This window comes from Chiloscyllium punctatum, chromosome 7 (genome assembly GCF_047496795.1).
Source record: "Chiloscyllium punctatum isolate Juve2018m chromosome 7, sChiPun1.3, whole genome shotgun sequence".
Classification (NCBI taxonomy): Eukaryota; Metazoa; Chordata; class Chondrichthyes; order Orectolobiformes; family Hemiscylliidae; genus Chiloscyllium; species Chiloscyllium punctatum.
This window is the reverse complement of record NC_092745.1, coordinates 75,241,252-75,261,922: the sequence shown is the minus strand read 5'-3', so window position 1 is coordinate 75,261,922 and position 20,671 is coordinate 75,241,252. Positions and strand designations below refer to the sequence as shown.

The following is a 20,671-nucleotide window of genomic DNA, read 5'->3' as shown; positions in this document are numbered from 1 at the left end:
CCCTTACATTTACCCCTTCACCTAACACTACAGGCAATTTACCTTGGCCAATTCACCTAACCTGCACATTTTTGGACCATGGGAGGAAACCAGAGCACCCAGAGGAAACCCACGCAGACATGGGGAGAATGTGCAAACTCCACATAGACAGTTGCCAGAGGTGGGAATTGAACCCAGGTTTCTAGCATTGAGACAGCAGTGATAACCACTGAGCCACCGTGCCTTCCTTAGACCTTTCCCATAAAACATATATCTGAGTTGTTGGGAGCATTTAAATTTTGGAATTAAAATGGCTCAGAATCAGAACCTGGAATTTTTAAAACAAAATATGTCACTTCTATATATGTATAGATTTTTACTGTTTACATAGGTACATAGCACCTTTCACAACTTCAGAACATTCAAAAATGCTTCCCATCCAGTATTCTGAAGAGTAGTCACACAACATCAGAAATAGAATGCTGAGTTTGCATACAACACCCCTCATCAGCAGTTCGATAATACGACCAAACAAGATTGCAGTTTTCGGATGGAGGGGTTTAAAAACTGACCAAGGCACCAGCAAGAACCTGCTGTTCCTCTCTGAAATAGTGGCATGAAATCTTTTAGATCGTAAAACCATAAGATATCGGAGCAGAATTAGGCTGTTCGGCCCATCGAGACTACTCTGCCATTTGATCATGGCTGGTAGGTTTCATTACCCCATTCTCCTGACTTTGCCCCATAACCTTTGATGCCCTTTCTAATCATAAACCTTGCTCTCTGTCTTAATTACACTCAGACTTGGCCACCACTGTCCTCTGTGGCAATGGGTTCCACAGATTCACCACTGTCTGAAGAAATTCCTCTTCTTCTCAACCCTAAAGGGTAATCCTTCATTCTTAGGTAGTGCACTCATGTCCTACTCTCTCCTACTAGTGGAAACATCGCCTCTACATTAAATTAAAAACTAATTGTGCACACTGCAGCTATTCAGCATCAGTCAGAGAGGGAGTGGGTGCCAATTAAAAAAACTAACAGCAAGAACAGATATTTTACAAGTTCATTTTGCTCATTCCGTTTTGGCAAAATAAGTACAAGTTGAGGTGAGACAAGGTTGCTGCTTGGTGTACAGCAATCTAATAATGTCATTTCACAGAAAATGTAATATTCATTTTTTGAATATACACTCATGGCAATTCATCTGGTTTTAATAATTTTATGACATTAATCTCTGTATATAATGCTAATAAGGCAGCAGGCTCAATGCTCCATGTTTCAGGCCCTCATTTCTGTGCGGGAAGAAGGAACCAAAAGGACGCAGAGTTTTAACTACAGGTCAGAGTCAGAGTCATAGAGATGTACCAAGGTACCTGGGAGAAACAGACCCTTTGGTCCAACTTGGATATGCCAACCAAATATCCTAAATTAATCTAGTCCCATTTGCCAGCACTTGGTCCATATCTCTCTAAACCCATCTCTTTAAACCCTTCCCATTCAGATACCTATCCAGATGCCTTTGAAATTTTGCAATTGTACCAACCTCCAGCACTTCCTCTGGCAGCTTGTTCCATAAGTGCACCACCTTCTGTGTGAAAAGGTTGCCCCTCGGGTCCCTTTTATACCTTTCCTCTCTTATCCTAAACCTGTGCCCTCTAGTTTTGGACTTCCCCACCTCAAGGGAAAATACCTTGTCTATTTATCCTATCCATGCCCCTCTTGATTTTATAAACCTCTATATAGGTCAGCCCTCAGCCTCCTAGCCAATAACTCGCATTTCTGTAATGCCCTGAACTTAAAGTGCCTGAGTTCAAACAGTGTGGTAATGACAGACGTCACTTATTCTTTCAGCCAGTGCCCCACCAAGATCAAAACTACAATGCAAATTAGAGGACTCAACACAAATTAATAGAAACAGGACACGTCATTATTATGCAAATCAATTATCAAGAATTATTCGATGCACATTTACTAATTAAGCAGGAAAGTAATTCAGCATTTTTTTTGACTCATCAATGGTAAAAAACTGCAGCTCAAGATCAATTATCCTGCTCCTTAAGGTGAACATAGCTACTTTGGGAAACCAAAAACGGACTCCAGTCTATTCATTTCTCAAGCCATTTCAGTAATTCAAAATGAATGCAGTAATGTAAGGACAAGTGCCACTTTCTACTGACACAAAAGATTTGACCTACCAAAGACAATTTTATAAACATGCCAATAATTTTCATTTTCACCATGAATATTCCTCTAACCTCTCCATCTTCAAATACCGCAGGCAGGTAGCACTTGACTTTGTTCTTAATTAGAGGCCCAACCAACTCATTCACTAACCCCTGTCTGAACTTGTTCATAGAAAATAAAAATACAATACTGAGGATGCTGGAAGTCGGAGATTAAAACAAAATATTGTAGAAACTCAGCAGGTCTGGCAGCATATGGGGAGAGTCAACATTTCAGATCCAATAACTTCTTTGGAAGGCTTCAGTTCTAAAGAGTCACACTGGATTTGAAAGGTTAACTCTATTACTCTCTCCATGGATGTTACCAGACCTGCTGATTTTCTTTTGAACTTGTTCTTAGTTTGAAGAAGGACTCCTTGGAGGCAATGAGTGAGTCAAATAAAAAAAAGATTTTATCTCAGGAATACAAATGGGCCTGGATGACTTGTCTTTTCCTGGGATAATATTTCATTCCTACTCTGGCCCCCTCCCTCATTTCTTTCCCCAATATATTGATAATTGTTGGTTGCTATTTCCCATTCTGCCCAAATTGGAAAACATGAAAGTTGCATTTCCTTATTTCCAAATTATTCATCACTGGTTCTTCCCTTCCTCAACCTCCTGATCTCTATTCCTGGGAATGGCTGTTGAGCAACATCTACTAAGCTCTACCAATTCCCATAGCTTCCTTGATGACATTTCCTTCCAGCACACTTGCCAAAATGATTCCATGCCATCTTTTCGGTTTCCATCACAAGTATTCTACTGGTTTTGCCTTCCGTATATAAACATTGACCCGGAGCCTTTACTTCCTTATCATTTTAAATCTCCATTATAATCTCACACTGGTATATAAGAGGCTGAGGTCAATGAAACTGAGGTTTGAGGAATAGCATCTCACTTTTGAAATTGGCACTCTGCAGTCTTCTGGACTCGACAGAGTTCAGTCATTTAGAATCAGTGGAATTTCTCATGCTGGTTCAGATAGCAACTGTTCAAATGCTTGTACTTTTACACCTTGCTAATTCCACAACTGCACTGATAATGGTCTGCAAAAACTGGCCTCTGCAAAACTGACCAATTAAAATATCAGGGGTTGTTATTCAGGAAGTGAATATGCAAGATATTTGGTAGGGAGTGTTTCAATACAACTACTGATTTGGTTTTGTTGACCACAGCCACATCACTACCTCTGCATCAAGATACCAGATATTTTAATACCTTTGTACAAAAAAAAAATGCACAGTGAAAATAAAAATCAGATGAACAAACATTCACTCATTTCTTAATTTATTGTCATATTCTCAGGTATACCCTGTTACAATCCTGAACAAAACTTTTCACATTAGGATATGGTTAGGAACCAGTAACCTTTTTTTAAATTTATAGTAGACAAAGTTTGAGATACAAGGTACTGTAGATCTATATCATCTAGGTTTAACTAACAAATTTAACTATCTCAAACTTCCTAACCAATCTGCATCTTCACTGGATGCAAAAGCATCTTTGAGGTCTTGGACTCTTATTAGGCACAAGCAAAACCTTACACAAGATTGCTGAGCCAAAGTCACACTACTTACAAATCATTCTACTTACTGTCAAAGCCTACGTGCTCAAAGGCTCCAGAAGCCTGACTTCCAACCTTAGATAAAATAAAGGAACTTATCATACATTACTCAAGTTCCACAAAAAATCATTGATGTACATCATAACGATGTCTGCTAATTTCTTTATGATAGCAGCAGAATATTGCTGGGTCTGCTTCAAGCCGAAAACAGCCTACTTTCAGCACCCAGTGACTAAGGTTCTAAAATACAGATCTTGCTTTTAGCAGGAAGTAACAATGCCATTCCTATTTTTCCTTTGTTCAAGCAGTTGTGAAAACCAGTTACCTAGGCATTGGAGCTCGGATAGTATTGTAAAACAGAGACACCTAGTGGTTTAGGTACATAATTCTTTTAAGTTTGCATCACATGTAGACAAGGTGGTTAAGACAGCGTTTAGCACATTTACCTTCATTGCTCAGACATTTGAGTATAGAAATTGGGACATGTTGAAATTTTACAGGACATTGGTGAGGTCTCTTCTGGAGTACCGTGTGCAGTTCTGGTCACCCTGTTATAGGAAGGATATTATTAAACTGGAGAGGGTACAGAAGATATTTACCAGGATGCTGCCATAAATAAAAGGGTTTGAGTTATTAGGAAAGGCTGGGATATTGATTACTGGAGCACAGGAGGTTGGGGTGTGACCTCAGAGGTTTATAAAATCATGAAGAGTGCACATAAGATGAATAACAGGTCTCTTTTCCCTACTGGGAGGGATTTCAAGACTCAGGGCATATATTTAAGATGAGAGGAGAAAGACTTAAAGATGAAAAGACTAAGCAGAGGGAGGTGCGATTGGGTTTAGTTTAGGATTACGTCTGACATGCACGGTGTGGATTGCAGGGTTTACTTCCATGCTAAATGACTAGGTTGATAACAAGTAGCTGATTGCTAATTGGTCACTGCTCCACAGACCATAAAGAGATGTTAAAAGTTACCTAAAATGGCAAGCAGCTGGTTAAGTGTACATTATATGCACGGAAGAGAGTGTGTGGGAATATTGTCAATATTCATGAGAAATAGCAGACATGAGACATGCTCAAAGTTTATTTTTGCTGCAGTATTCATAGCAGAAGAGGAGGATAGCTTGTCAGAAGTCCAAACAAAAAAAAGCCAGGATCAGGGACATGGTTTAAATAATTTTAGCTTAAGTCTGTCATCAATAATGGGGAATTTAATAAAACTGAAAAGTGACAAATCCTCAGGACCTTTTGGTTTCAATCCATAAATGTTAAATGAGTTAGGAGTGTACATTGCCAGTGCCCTAACCATAATCTTTCAGAGTTTCCTAGATTCAGGAGTTTATTCCCCTGGATTGAAATTTGTTGATGGCACTCCATTCTTTCAGAAGGGTGAAAGAGTGAAACCAGGTGATTACAGACCAGTTAACTTAAAATCTGTGGTAGGAAAAATGTTGCACCCCATAAATCAAGGACTAGGCTAACTGATCACCACAAAAAAAATTCAGTTAACAGGGAGAGTCAGCATGGATTCCTGAAGGGTAGAGCATGCCTGACAAACCTCATTTAAGGTGGCAAAAGGTGGTGCGTGGAGGTAAGTCAATGGATGTTTTTTATATGGACTTTCACAAGGCTTTTGAAAAAGTCACACACACAAAACTGTCAGCTCAGGTGGAAGCCCACAGAAAATGAAAGCAAATTACTGATATGGATAGGAAAAATTGTTGAGTGGAAGGAAGCAGTATTGGAATAATGGCTAAGTATTCAAGTTGACAGGACGTGACTAGTGGTGTCCTGTAGGGCTCGGTGTTGGAGCCTCAATTATTCAGAATATTCATTAACGTGGATAACAATATAAGTCAAACATCCAAATTTGCTGACAACATAACATTGTAGACAGTGCTGACGACAGGATAGAATTACAACAGGATATTGAATCGACCCCACTAAGGCAGATGGATTTTCATACAAGCAATGTGATGTTATCCACTTTGGAACAAAAAGACAGACAGATCAGAGTGATTTTTTTTTAAGAAAGCCACAAAGTTAAGTACAATGAATGTCCAAAGAGATTTAGAGGTCAGGTGCACAACTAGATTTGATTTATTATCACATTTATTAATTACAAATACAATGAACAGTATTGTTTAATGTTGCCACTCTCCTGCATCAGTAGAGATACAGATGTTATGCTATAGTTACACAAAACCATAGTGAGACTTCATTTAGAGTACAGAGAGCAGATCTGGGCACCAGACACAGGGAAGGATACCTGAACTTCAGCGGTTAAGTTTGGAGAAGAGACTAGACAAATTAGGCCTTTATTCTCAGGAATTTAGGAAGGTTAAGCAATGATCTAATTGAAGTCTTCAGGATATAACAGGGAAAGTTGGTTAAAGATAAACTAATTCCTCTGGTTGAAGATTTTAGAACCAGGGTCAGAGTTTATAAATTAAGGCCATACCATTCAAAGAGATGTTAGAAAGCACTTCTAAGCACAGAGTTGTGGAAGTTTTGAACACTTCCTTAAAATTTGCTAATTTAATGGTTAAATTTAAATCTGAAATAGAAAATCTGTTATTAAGCAAGGGTGTTAAAAGGATATGGGCCTAAGATAAGCATAAGGAGTTAGGCCACAGATCAGCCATGACTTTAATGAATGGCAGAGCAGGCTCAAGGGGCTGAATAGCTTACTCCTGTAACTATGACCAATGAAAAAGGCTTCCTCCTGCCAACAACCATGCAGTTGGCTCCCAGGTAGCTAAAACAGCTTGAGCATGTAAATCCTTGGCAGTAGTAGTAGTAGTAAGACCTTAATGTTTCTGCTTTGCAGTAAAAATCACTAAGCCTCAAGAAAACTAATTTGCCTTTTTCTTCAGCGCTTGTTGCAAGCTGTGACTCTTAACAGATTAGCCCAAGACTTTACAAGCATGATCCAGTTCCCATATGTACCTCCTTCAAGCAAACGTAAACATCTGTAGAAGGAGATTCAACGAGCAGTACATCCTCAGAAGTCTAGAAGGATCATTTCAGCAAACCCTGTGAACAGGGACCATTGAATACCTTCCCAATCTTTCCCTCCATCTACCACACCATTGTTTTTAAAATGTGTATACGCAGGGGTATACACATAGGGGGTTTATAAAAGGGGGTAAGAGAGTTTTAAATAATTGTTATATATCAAATGGTTCACAATTGTTTCTGAACCTAGAATCTATTGTATTTGTAATAAAGTCATGTATATTATCTACAGAAAGCTGGCCCATGCTCTCTGCCAAATGGAGTCTAAAAGTCAAATTGTGGAAAGTTGCATACTTTAATAAAATTTTTAACTTTTGAGACAACTCTGGAAATAGCAGGGATTTAATTCCCAGTTTGCTGTGAGGCCTAACATGAAAAGAAATCTACACTGTTTCAGCCATTCTTCTAATCAAGTCAAAATGTAACATTCTGCCTGTGAGGTCACTAAACATTCTTCAACAGAGATTACCCATTAATTTGCCTTCATTTGTAACAAAAAGCTCTCGAAGCTCATCATGCCAACTGGGCAAGCTTAACTAATAAATTCATGAAACCATCAATCACCACCTCACCCAAACATTTTGAAATTGAGAAGTTTGTGTGATATTGATGCAAGAGATAAACCAGAGTGTGGCTGTATTGTGTAGGAGTTTTAAAAACTCGACGTCATTTTTTAAAAAAAAATGTAACAGATGTGTAAATAGACGACAGGTGTTTGGTATCATGAATTCCTTCAAAAAGAATCTGGTTCAGTATCTGCAAATGAAAATTTTTTTTAAAGTTGACAAGAAATGCAGATAGAGATGACCAAATACTCTGAGATCCTGGTTGGATTTCACATATTCCAAATTCTGAACTTAGTGGAGTTGTACAGAAATAAAGAACAGAAGCTTGGTAGAACACATATCTCCATAAAGTGATCTAACAAAAAAAAAGTGGAGCAAATACTTAATGTGTGGAATTGAAATATTAGAGACAGTAGAATGCAGGATTTTATACTCACTGGAGGTTTTGATTAAATCATCAATAGGAAGAATTTCATTCCCAATGTTTCACAGCTTACAGGTGCTTGTCCACAGACCTCATGGAGGGGATCCTTTTGGTTTGTCAGGCATGAGCACATATGGGCCAAAGCAGATCATGCACCCCTCCTAGCCTGCTCCACCCTTCAACGTGATCATGGCTGATCATCCAACTCAGTACCTCTTGCATGGTCTTCCCATAAATTCTTATTAGTGCAGCCCCATGAACTATATCTAACTCCTTCTTGAAAACATTCAATATTTTGGCCTCAATCACGTTCTACAGCAAAGATTTCCCCAAGCGCAACACTCACTGGGTGAAGAAATTTCTCTTTTCTCAGTCTTAGCCCAAATCTATCCTTAGACTGTGACCCCTGGTTCTGAACTTCCTGGTCATTGGAACATTCTTCCTGCATTCACCTTGTCTAGGCCAGTTAGGATTTTCTAAGTTTCTCAACTTCAGTGCATATCGTCCTAACCAATCCAGACTCCCTTCATTCATCAGTCGTCCATCTGAGGAAACCTTATTGTACTCCCAACACAGCCAGAACACATGGTATTGAATAAGGAGGTGAAAATTGCAGAAAATACTTTCGTGTGGTTTCACCAAGACCCTGTACAATTGCAACAAGGCATTCCTGCTCCTGTACTCAAATGTTCTCACTACAAAAGGTCAGCATACCATTTGCCTTCTTCATCACTAGTTGCATCTGCAATGCCTACTTTCAGTGACTGGCATACAAGGACATCTATGTCTCAAAGAACCTCCCCCTTACAAAAAAAAGGGCTATGTGCATGCCTGAACAGGTCACTATCACTACCTTGATGCACTGTTGCATGGCTGGCTGCAAGATCCCACACGTCTCCAGCTGAAGCCTGCAAGGACTCTGGTGAACAATTTCTGAACCATTGTTACCTTACAGGCATCAGGTGTCTGCCTGTACAACTAAATGCAAAGTCAGCACATTACAGATCACCCTGGACAACCTGTGGCATTGGAGATGACTAATGGCACCATCAGCTATAAATATATCCAGTAGATGCTATTGGCTTGATCCTGCCTTCCCCTAAATCCTTTCCAAAGGCCTTTGCTCTGCAGCAGTTTGGTCACCTTGCTATATCAAAGGCACAGCTGCCAGTCTGCTTCTCATCCTCACCACACATTGAGTTGCCCACTGAAAGTACAATTCCCATCTTGAGAACCATGTTCAGCGCAAATTCCATTCTCGAAAATATTGGTTGCAGCACCTTCTGATTAGGGCTTTTCCTGAGCAAAGGGGTTAATGCAATGTTGAATGTTGTGAAAAGTCAAATGATCATCGAATGACAAGGTCATCCACTATAGCACTGGTGATGATGATTTCAGAAGCAGTCCCAGTTTGAACTGTTAAACCCATCTTTGTAACACTTCCTGACCAAAAACAAACTCAATTGAATGCAATGCCCATGCATTATGATAAGGAATGTAAAAATCATGGTACAATGCGTTGTTAACATATTTAAACATGTTAATTAGCTTTTTAAAATGAAATGAATGCTCATGCTTTTGGATTTATGGCAGATCGACATGTTAACATCGGGTTTGTAACTAACAAATTTTACTCAGACAGGTTGGCAGCAGTCCCAATTCTTGAGCATTAAACTCAGCCTCCAGAGTCTTGATCTTCAATACAGTTATTAAAAAGGACATGAAGATAAACCTGGCTAAATTGAACTGGGAAAAATGGATTAAAAAGTCATTAAAAAACAGCACTAGCAGATATTTAAGGAGTTTTTCATTACTCGCACAGGTATATTCCATTGACAAAGAAAGATTCCATGAGATGAGCACATCAGTAGCTAACCATGTACGGATGGTATCAAATGGAAAAAAAGGATGCATAATGCTGCAGAGAAAAATGGTAGACCAGAGGACTGGGAAATATTAGAAAACCAAAAGGGTAACTAATAGAGGGTGAAATTGGAGTGAGAGAGAAAAAAAAATAAATTCTTAAAGAAATTGAATATATTTGTACAAATAGCTAAAGCCTATGTTGGCATCTTAGATGCCATTGTTGAGGAATTAATAATCCAACAAGGACAAAAACAAATAAAGTTGTTCTAGCTGGACTTCACGACAGCAATCAGTAACAATTGGTCAGATTTTGAGGGATAATTTCACACAGACTCCCACTCAGACCTGCTTTTGTCAAAAAGGGGGCTCTGCAGTTCCAAGAGGGGATTCCGCAGTATTGCAGATCTGTACTTCCACTCAGAAGTCTTTCATCATGCAGAATTGTCAGAGGAAGGGAAACCATACTTCCTTCTCCACAGCAGTCACCTGGCTTATTCTACAATTTAAAAGATCTATCAAGCCACTTTGACAGCTGCTGGAAGTACATCAGTTAAATGAAGAATGCTTGGAGAGTGTGGTATTGGGAGTGAAGGGGTTTGGAAGATGCAGAACAGGATGCTAGATGAGAAGAGGCCAGGTACAGGGGTAGAGTGCCAGTTGGGTAGGATGACAGGGTGCAATCTGATGATGTTCAGGATAGGCTGGAATGGGTGGGAGAAATGGAGTCTGATGGTGGAAGAGTGCCATATTATGTGGGGGAGAAAAAAGGGTCTGGATGTGGTGTAATTGGGAGTGTGTGAGAGGTACAGCGTCAGTTTAATAGTTACTCAGAACAGACAGATAAATTAGTCCAACCTTTCCCGAGTAACTATTTTAATTAATTTCATCAGAACCCACTAAGGGTCTTCAATTTAAAAATGGAGGCGGAGGGTGCCAGACCTAAAGGAATTACCAATGCAATTCTTTCCAAGTGTGCTGTGCTGAGGATTCCAAAGAAAACTCACATGCACCTCCCATCTATGGTGAGGAAATGACTGTCGGGCCAATATCGGTCTTGTACTCAACAACTAGATGGTAGGTTTATCTCCCAAGACCCAACTATTTTCTTCATTTCTCTACCCAAGTGCACAACATATCTCCAGGTTGGGTGGAGCTTAATGCAGCCTCCAACATCATCCCTTTCGGAACCATTACCGCATATCAATACTTGTAAAGGCTAACATTGTTATTTCCCTATTGAAGAGCTAAAAATTATAAACCACTGCAATCTGCTGAACTATGGTCATTTTTCAAAAAAGAAAAATCCACAAGTAGCAGTAAAGCATGATTTCAAGATTGTTCTTGGAAACTATGTCCTGGAGTGAATTAAAGAACAGGCTGTACAAAACCTGGTATTATGCAATGAGATAGGATTAGTTAAATGATCTCATGGTGAAAGTACTCCTGGGTAGTGCAACCATCATATCACTGGATTGGACATTCGGTTTACGGGACAGAGGGGAGGATGTGTCCAGGAATATTTTCTTAAATAATTAAATAAAGACAGTGAAGAGGATACAAAAGCAGGAGGTGGCTAAAGGGAAAATCACAATTAAATTAACAGAATTGATCAATAGAAATGCAAAAAGATAGACTTTTAATTGGATATTTCAAAATATATAGTATCACTACATTCCAAAGAGTAAGAAATATTCCAAGGGATGGACCTACCATCTGTAGTTAATTAGAAATGTTAAAAGATTTTAAAATAAAGGTACAGAGGAACCTCGATTATCCAAATTTCAGATGATCCAAACAAGATCATAAAGTTCTGATGCTTGGCTAAACTGCCATCCAGCATTCGATTAACCGAACAAAATACTCCCTGCCCGTGTCATTAGGATAACAGAGGTTCTTCTGCAATTTAGCAAAGTTGATGGGTCAAAAGATTGATGCTTCTCCTAGTCTGTCTTAGTAATGGCCCAAAATATTAAAAAGGAGGGGAAAAAAATTAGAATACAGCAGAAAGTTTGCTATTAATACAAAAATGTAAAGGACTTGCTTTAAGTATTTAATGACAGAGTTAGCAAAGAGAGAGTTGATCCTGTGAAAAGTGAACTCGGTGAATTCATTATGAAAATATAAGGAAATGGCAGATGAATTTTGCATCAATTTTCACTATAGAGGATATAAGCAATATCACAGAAGGTAGAAATACCTTAGGAAATGAAAAGCAAGGGGAAAAAAAAATAAATCACAGTCACCACAAAAAGTATTGCTGAGCAAATTGTTGGAGCTGTGCACTGAGAAGTACCTGGCTCCTGACGGACTTCAAGTTTTAAATGCAGTAGCTGGTGAGGTAGTTGATGCATCATTGGTTCATATTTTTCCAAAAGTTCATTTGATTCAGGGATTGCCCAATTAGGTTTGAAGATACCATTTGTAACTGTTTTATTCAAAACAAAAAGGGAGGGAGACAAAGCAGGAAACTACAAGCCAGTTAGTTTGACATCTGTCAGTGAGAAAATACTAGAAGCAATTTAATAAGTTTATCAGGGCAGTTGGAAAAATTCAAGGTGGTTAGGCAGAGTCAACATGACTTTATTAAACAAAACACTGCCCTTTTTACAAATTCACTGGTCAGATGCTGGCTGCCAGTGTTTCCTGCCTGTCCCTAGTTGCCCTTGAGAAGGTGGTGGTGAGCTGCTTCCTTGAACTGATGCAGTCCACCTGCTGTGGGTTGACATACAATGCAATCTGGAAGGGAATTCCAAGAATCTGACTCAGCATCAGTGAAGGGATAGGGATGTATTTCCAAGTCAGGATGCTGACTGACTTGGAGAGAAACTTCCAAGCGGTGGTGTTCCCATGAAACTGCTGCCCTTGTCATTCTAGATACAAGTAGTTTTGGGTTTCAAAGGTACGATGTAAAGATCTTTGGTGAATTTCTGCAGTGAGTTTTGTAGATCATACACACTGCTGCTACTGAGCGCTGGTGGTGGGAGTAGATGCGATGCCAATCAAGCAGACTACTTCGTCCTTGATGGTGTCAAGCTTTTTGATTATTGTTGTAGCTTAACCCATCCAGTCAAATATGCAATCACACCCCTGACTGCCTTGTCGATTATAGGCAGGCTTTAGGAAGTCAGGTGAGTTATGACTGGAGTACACCTAGTCTCTGACTTGCTCTCGTAGCCACTGTGTTAAGGTGACAATCCAGTTGAGTTGCTGGTCAATATTAACTGCCAGGAAGTTGATCATGGGGATTCAGTCATGGTAACACCATTTGAATGTCAAAGGGGCAGTGCTTATATTGTCTCTTATTGATGATGGTCATTGTCTGGAATGCATGTGGCACAAATGTTACCTACTACCTTTCAACCCAAGCCTGGATATTGTCCAGATCTTGTTGCATTTGAACATGGATTGCTTCTGTTTCAGATGAGTCACAGATAGTGCTGAACATTGCACAATTGCCTACCACTTCAGACCTTTTGATTGAGGGAAGGACATTGACGAAGCAGCTGAAGTTAGTTGGGCATAGGACACACTCCTACAGAGATAGCCTGGAGCTGAGATGTCCTGTCTCCAACAATCACATCCATCTTCCCATGAGCCAGGTATGACTCCAGCCAGTGGAGAGGTTACCCCCTGACATCCAGTAATTCCAAATTTTGCTTTAGCATGATCAAAATATTAGAGTTATTTGAGGAAACAATATGTGCTTTGAATACAGGGGACAAATTGCACTTAGGTTGCCACATCAATGGCTATTGCAGAAAGTGAAAGCTCATGACGTTAGGATAAAGTAATAGAAGATTGACCAGGAAGAAGATTGTAGGCATAAATACATCTTTTTTCAGGTTGGCAAGATGCAATGAGTAGTGAGCCACAGCAATCAGTCCTAGGACTTTAACAGTTTACAATATATATCCATGACTTAGTAGGAGACAGAAGGTATGGTTGCCAATTTTGCTGATGACTCAAGAATAGGTAAGAAATTAAGTTGTGAAGAGAACATGAGATTACAAACAAATGATAGGTTACATGAGTGGGCAAATCCAGTATAATATGGAAAATGTGAAACTGTCCATTTTGGCTGGAAGACTTAAAAGTTATCTAAATGGTGAGAAAATGCAGGACGGAGATGCACAAGGGATCTGACAGTCCTCATGCATGAATCAAAGTTAGTATGCAGGCACTGCAAGTAATTAGGAAACTTAATAAAATGTTACCATTTATTGTGATGGGAATTGAAAACATGAGAAGGGACATTCAGCTTCAGTCATACAAGGCACTGGTGAGACTACATCTGGAGTACTGTGCGTAGACCTGGTCACCAGTTCAGAAATATTTTACTCAACTAATGCACAGGTTGGGCTGTCTTATGAGGACAGGTTCCAACAGGCTAGGCTTATATCCACTGGTGCTGAGAAGAATGATAGGCAAATCAATTGAAGCATAGAGGGGTTGATGGGGGGTTTGTGGGAGAATCTAAAACTATTTGTCACTGTTTCAAAATTAGGGATTTCCCATTTAAAACAGACATTAGGCAATTTTTTTCTCAGAGTCATGGGTCTTTGGAATGCTTCCTGAAAAGGCAATGAAAGTAGAATCCATGAATGTTTCTAATGCAGAGCTAGATTCTTTTTGACAAAGGGATTAAAAAGGTTAAAGGCAGTGGAAAAGTGAATTCAAGGTTACAATCAAATCAGCCATGATATTATAAAGTCTCTTTTCCCCAATTCACATGATGGCATGTTCTGAACAAAGCTGTATTGTATATCATACAATTTGTGTAGAGAAATGTCTTGCTTAATGGAGTAATCCTTATGCTGAGCCAAAATAAATACAAGTAAATCCAAAATGTTAGCAGAGGCTTTGTGTAAAATTGATTTGAGAATCTTTGGAAATACAAATCTCAAACTTGAGTAACTGGAATATAAAACTTCACCAAGAGTCTGAATGAGTTCTTTGGAATCACTTTGTATACTTATTCAGAAAGATATGCATCAAATTTCATATTTACAGCCCCATCCTACTGCTTCAAGGATTACAATATGTACACAATTACATTCATTGCTATTTTGTGGGAAATATATCCTCGGACTGCAAGACTAATTTTTCATATTAAATCCAAATGTTCTATGAAATAGCTGGAAAATTTAGATGTTAAACTCAAATGAGTTGGTGCTTCGAGACAATTTGAACAGTGTGATTTGGTCAATGAGTTGAATAATCAATTTTGGAATCCAAAATTGCTCAACATATTTAAATACTTAACACAAGCACTTTCTGCTCTTATCCAAGGTAATGATTACCCATTGGTACAATATTTCCTTGAAATTAGTCAATTGTTACTGGTTGTTATTACTTTGACAGCAGCAGACAATGACACAAAAGTACATGAATAAAAAGAGACACAGAGCACATTTCTATGAAATAGAAAAAAAAAAAGAGGGAGAGTGCAAGGAGGACAAAAGGAAAGTAAATTGGTTCTGTATTTAAATTGTAAACTAGTTTAAACAGTGAAGCCCCATAGAAAATTAAAAGACAGACAAGGTGTAATAAAAGGGAACAATAAGTCTCAAAGTACTGAGAGGTTGTCAAGCTTAACTAATATCTTTTTGGCTTTTAATAGGAAAGTTAAGTCGTTTCAATGTTGCAACAAGGTTGTACTTTTTTCCCCCTCTTCCCATATTCCTTAGAACATAAGCTTTGTCTATTGAAACACTTCTCAATCTCCTTTCAGAAATTAAGTAAATGAATGTCAGAGGCAAAATTGTCATCCATGATAATGTGTGCCTACATACCATTAGTTCTAAGTTCAATGTTGAGAGTGTGCTGCATTTTTAAGGTGTTATACAGTGTAGAAGTCAAACCAACAACCCAGCTGGCTTCTTCAGAGATTGTAGCAAACTTGATTCCATCTATTCAAAGAACTACGAGTGAATTCAACTGGACCCCTGGCCAATATTTATCCTTTAACCAACATCACTAAAACAAATTTATCTGGCCACCTATCAAATTCCTGATTCTAGGGCTTTTCTGTATGTAAACTGTCATACTTCTATTTTACAACAGGGAGTATACTTGAAAAGTACTTGAATGGTAGAGTCCATTCGGACATCCTGAGGACATGAAAAGAGCCTTATAAATGCTAAGTTTTTTTTTGTTTCCTTTTCCTTTTGGATGACAATCGCCATGGGTATAAAGCAGAAAGCATAGTGACTCAGCCATTAAGTATATGATGCAAAAAGATGGATTATGTTTTGATGTCATATTAATATGAAAGCTATTGTACAACTTCCAAATGCCATCACAATGCATTTTTGCAACTGGAACAAGAGCATCTTAAAAAAAAGGAAGCGGTAGTCACAATTTTTAGTTTATATATAAAAAAAAAATCTGAAAATGCAGTCAGGCTTACTACACTAATTTCAAATATTTCAATGCTGGCAAAAATACTTCTGCAGAACAGTAATATTTGATTCCAAATGTTAATTCTTCCTCCACAGGTGCTTTTAAACACCTTCGGTTTTGATTCAGATTTCCATTAACCATATTATTTTGCTTTAATTCACATAGGATGTTACAGTGGCTCTTCATTAAGATGTAAAATTCTGCTGCCAAAGGAAGGCTCTCCTCATACTCACAAGCCCCATCATATAGACACCCACAAGTGAGTTCAGATCCACTTAAGTGCTGAATGATGAAAGGATAGTTATACAAGTTTATGTTGACAGCACTGAATAGTTTTGAACAAGCCTTGGTTTCAAGCCAGCACCTGCAACATAACAGAATCACACACCACTCACTAAAACAACAAAATGGATCAGGCTGACAATTTTTCATGTGTGTAAAATTCTCAGATAAAAACAGAGGAAATAGAATTCTATCTGCAGTTGTAACACATAACTATATAACTCAACTCATTTAATAATGAGTTATGATTAATAGTCCTTCCACAAGCCACAAAAAATTCTGTCCTCCTTTTTAAGCATAATATTGGTCACTATTCTATACCAAAATACTGCAGTTCATAATTCCAAGCCTGAAACAGTTTAGCTTGTAAATTAGCAACATCTCAGGAACTTGTACAGGTGTCCTTTAGCTGTGACTATTATGTTTTGAATTAATCATTGATGTGGAAAAGAAACAAAATGAACCAAATATCTAGGATTGACAACATCCCCTGGTTTTCTTTCATCCTTATCTGAAACAGAGCCTAATTCTGGAGCCCTGCCCATATAATCTAATGCCAGAACTTTGGATTGGTCAGTTCATCAGTATCCCAGATCTTTATTCTGATCCAGGGATCTATATTGGTAGATTGCATATGACAAGGTGATTATCAGTCACCCCATGTCCAAATCTTCAACTACAAAACAATGCAGCTTACACCCCAAAGCCAAGTCCAAGTCAATTAAATAACCATATTTGATACTGTTCAATATGCAAACAAACAATAGAATTCACTCAATCACTACTATGCTCTCTTTAACAGCATTAGTAGAGGTATTATAATTGGCTTCAGATTCTTGACTGCAGATAGTCTTTGACATTTTTCCCCCCTATCAGGTGGCAACATCATAGCTGTTAGCTTTATGTATATCTAGATAAACTGCACCAGATCGTTCAACTGGGACAAAGGATCATTACAAAATTATTTCAGTGTAGATTTGCTGCTCAACTAGTTTATAAGCAGTCAAATTTATTAATACAATTTTGATTTTACAAAATCAATAAGTCTACAAATAGTAGTGAACCAAACTTCAACACAAGAAACAACTAAGACAAAAACAAAAAAAAGTGTAGCAAGATATAAAATACCATAGGTTATAATAGGACACTATGCTACCTAAAGTACACCATTTGTCGATGCACAGCAGTGCCTGTTATATGAGGCAATGATTCTGAAGGGGTTAATGTTCATTTTACATTGCCTCCACAAAGTGTGTGTAAAATCAGTAAACTAAGTAGAATCAAGGAATTCTACTTCAGCTTTTGAAGAGAGCAGATGTATTTGTGCCCTCTTTAGTAATTATGCTTGGCCAAATCTACTTCTAGTTACTGTTATGCAATAAACCTTCTCATTAAAAAGAGCAGCGACGGTGCCTCTTTTTAGCGAGAATACAGTGGTGGATCCTCTGCCACTAGTTTGTGGAAGGCCTAAGACAAAGAAAAAAGGAAGACTGATAACATGAATTACCCCAAACTACTTTTACCCAATGCACCTTGCTGGCAGAGGTTGCTAATACCACAGCTGCCAGGTGTGGTCATATCATTGTCATCCCTGAAATGTTTTTTTTAAAAAAGGAATTGCTAAATCACTGTCAGGAATATGTATTTGGGGAAAAATAGATAGTTAGCTCAATTGGTAACTAAGTATGAGGAAATAACAATTTATGGAAAAAGGTATGTTAAACAATGGTCTCTTGTAATAGATCCTCCTGCTCAGAAAACACTAAAGCAGCAAATGTAAGGCAATACTTGCACCCCAATGACTACAGAATCATAAAAGCTTGGGCGAAAGTGGCTATTGCAGATGCTAGGAGATTAGAGTCAAGATAGAGTGGTGCTGGAAAAACACAGCAGATCAGGCAGCATCCGAGGAGCAGGAAAATCGACAGTTCGGACAAAAGCCCTTCATCCGGAATTCCTGACCTGCTATGCTTTTCCAGCATCACTCTAATCTTAAATCATAGGACGGCATTATTGCCGGAAAGGAGCAAATCCGATGCGGCTGGTTGCATTTAAAGAAACGCCCGAGAAACAGATTAAGTTTGTGTTTATAGGTGCAAAGGGTTTTTTTTAAAAAAAATAAGTGAACACAACGTTTCTGGTAATATCAATAGATACACGCAAGTTATACCGGCGCATGGCCACAACTGGCGGGAAGCAATTACCTGAGCTGTCCATGGTGCTGCAGCGGGCTGGCTGCGGAAATGGGCCGCTGACTGCTGGAGCTACTGTCGCTGGGTTCACCGTCTGGACTGCATCAGCTGCTGGCAGCCTCCTGTCCAAATCCCCTGCACTGCTGTCCACCAAATGCAAAGATTCGTAACCGTCATAATTGGTCTTCTTGCGATAGTTTCCAAGAAGGCTCATGGAGCACCAGAAAAAAAAATAAAAAGGTCACCAAAAAGCTGGTTCACAGACAAAGAGGGAAGAGCCTGTCATGACCTTGTCCAATGAATTGACGCCTTTTGAAGCAGCCGGGAGCGGGTTTTGTTCCGGGTAAAAAATGGGACGGAAATCAAATAAGGAAAAAGAGCCACCCGGTACGATTCTGGACTTGTAAAAGCTGCCCGGCTGGCTGCTTCTTGGGTTTTAACGGATCTTTCTCGGAGCTTCCGCCTGGCTCCTTGCCAGAGAGCTCATGGAGGCGGTCACCTCTAGTCTTCAGCGAGCTGCCTGCCTCCTGCCTGCAATCTGGTCGGTCTTTGAAAACAATATCGCTACAAGCATTCCTTGTAATTAAATAGGATATGTTGCAATCGATATTTCAAACGCGAATTCGAGAAGCTTCATTTTCTCTCCATTGATGGTCATTATGATTTTTATTCGGTGTTGTCCCTAGGGGCACGATTCGTGTGATGCCCACCCTTGTAACATCTTATTCACTTCCCGCAATAGCTCTCGAGATGGGGCTATTGAAAAAAAAAGTATTGGAAACTAATCCGGACTTCACTTAAAATTGCTCTCGCTGCATTTGTTGTCAGAGATGTACAGCATTCAAACAGACCCTTCGGTCCAACCTGCCCACGCCGACCAGATATCCCAACCCAATCTAGTCCCACCTGCCAGCACCCGGCCTATATCCCTCCAGACCCCTCCTATTCATATACCCATCCAAATGCTTCTTAAAATGGTGCAATTGTACCAGCCTCCACCACATCCTCTGGCAGCTCATTCCATACACGTACCACCCTCTGCGTGAAAAAGTTGTCCCTTAGGTCTCTTTATATCTTTCCCCTCTCACCCTAAACCTATGCCCTCTAGTTCTGGACTCCCCGACCTCAGAAAAAGTCTGTCTTTTCCCTATTTACCCTATCCATGCCCCTCAAATTTTGTAATAGGAATGAGGATTAGAGACACCCTAACCCCCATTTTCTCAGGTCCATTAGAACCACTTAGATTGCTCAACAGCTCAATTTCCTTAAAATGTTACTTCCATATTTTTCAGTAGTTCCATTTACTTCAGTCACGTTACCATTTTACGAAAAAGACAATTACCTGTCATCCTCTCAATGTAACACCACAAGCTATTTAGTCATCTTGCAGATCAGTTGAGAGAAATAGAAAAGGGAACAAACTTTGTTCCATAAAAATCTAATTGCTGAAAATCTAAAATATACACCATCAGTTCAGTGACCACCTGCAAGATAAAACTTTGCTCATATTTCAGATACTGTACACACAGTAACTGCTTTACCTGCCCCGTTACCTTAAGAGACTAGTGAACGTGAACGTGAACATGAACAAGGTCCCTCTGATCCTCAATGCTTTCCAAGCTCTAACCGTTCATCAGGTATTCCCTTGCTTTGTTTATCCTTTCGAAGTGCATCACCTCACACTCCTCCAGATTGAATTCCATTTGCCACTGGACAGCCTATCTACATTCCTCCTCTATTCTAAAAGCAATCCTCCTCATTGCTTATCACCCCAATGTTCATATCAGCTGTAGATTTAGCAGTCAATGCTCCTACACTCAAGTCTATTTATTTCCCCATGCGTACCACAAAGAGCTCCAACACTGAAATCTGCAGAACCTCACCGGAGACAGGCTTCCAGTCACAAAAACATCAATCATTATCCTCTGCTTCCTGCCACTTGGGCAACTCTGGATCCAAATTAGTCCAGTATCCTTGCATCCCATGAGCCATCTATCTCCCATACAGGACCTTAACAAAAGCCTTGCTGAGGTTCAAGTAGACTACACTGCCCTCAGCAACGCATCTGATCGCTTCTTTGACAAATTTAATCAAGCTGGTCAGACATGAACCTCCCCTTAACAAAACTATACTGACTGCTCATGATCAGT

The 20,671-nt window shown here is 39.2% G+C and overlaps 1 protein-coding gene across 6 annotated transcripts in view; it reads right to left on the bottom strand.

Moving 5' to 3' along the window:
- Positions 1–20,671, bottom strand: part of dnajc6 (DnaJ (Hsp40) homolog, subfamily C, member 6) — a 143,160-nt gene that overhangs the window by 106,425 nt on the left and 16,064 nt on the right. For 2 of the 6 annotated variants that reach the window (XM_072574062.1, XM_072574061.1), the window contains exon 2: positions 18,534–19,277. The exons of 3 other annotated variants lie outside the window; for them this stretch is intronic. In XM_072574062.1, the coding sequence (XP_072430163.1) occupies positions 18,534–18,735 (202 nt within the window). In that variant the 5' untranslated portion in view covers positions 18,736–19,277. The remainder of the gene's footprint in view (positions 1–18,533; positions 19,278–20,671) is intronic. One more of the 6 variants, XM_072574067.1, reaches the window with a different exon arrangement.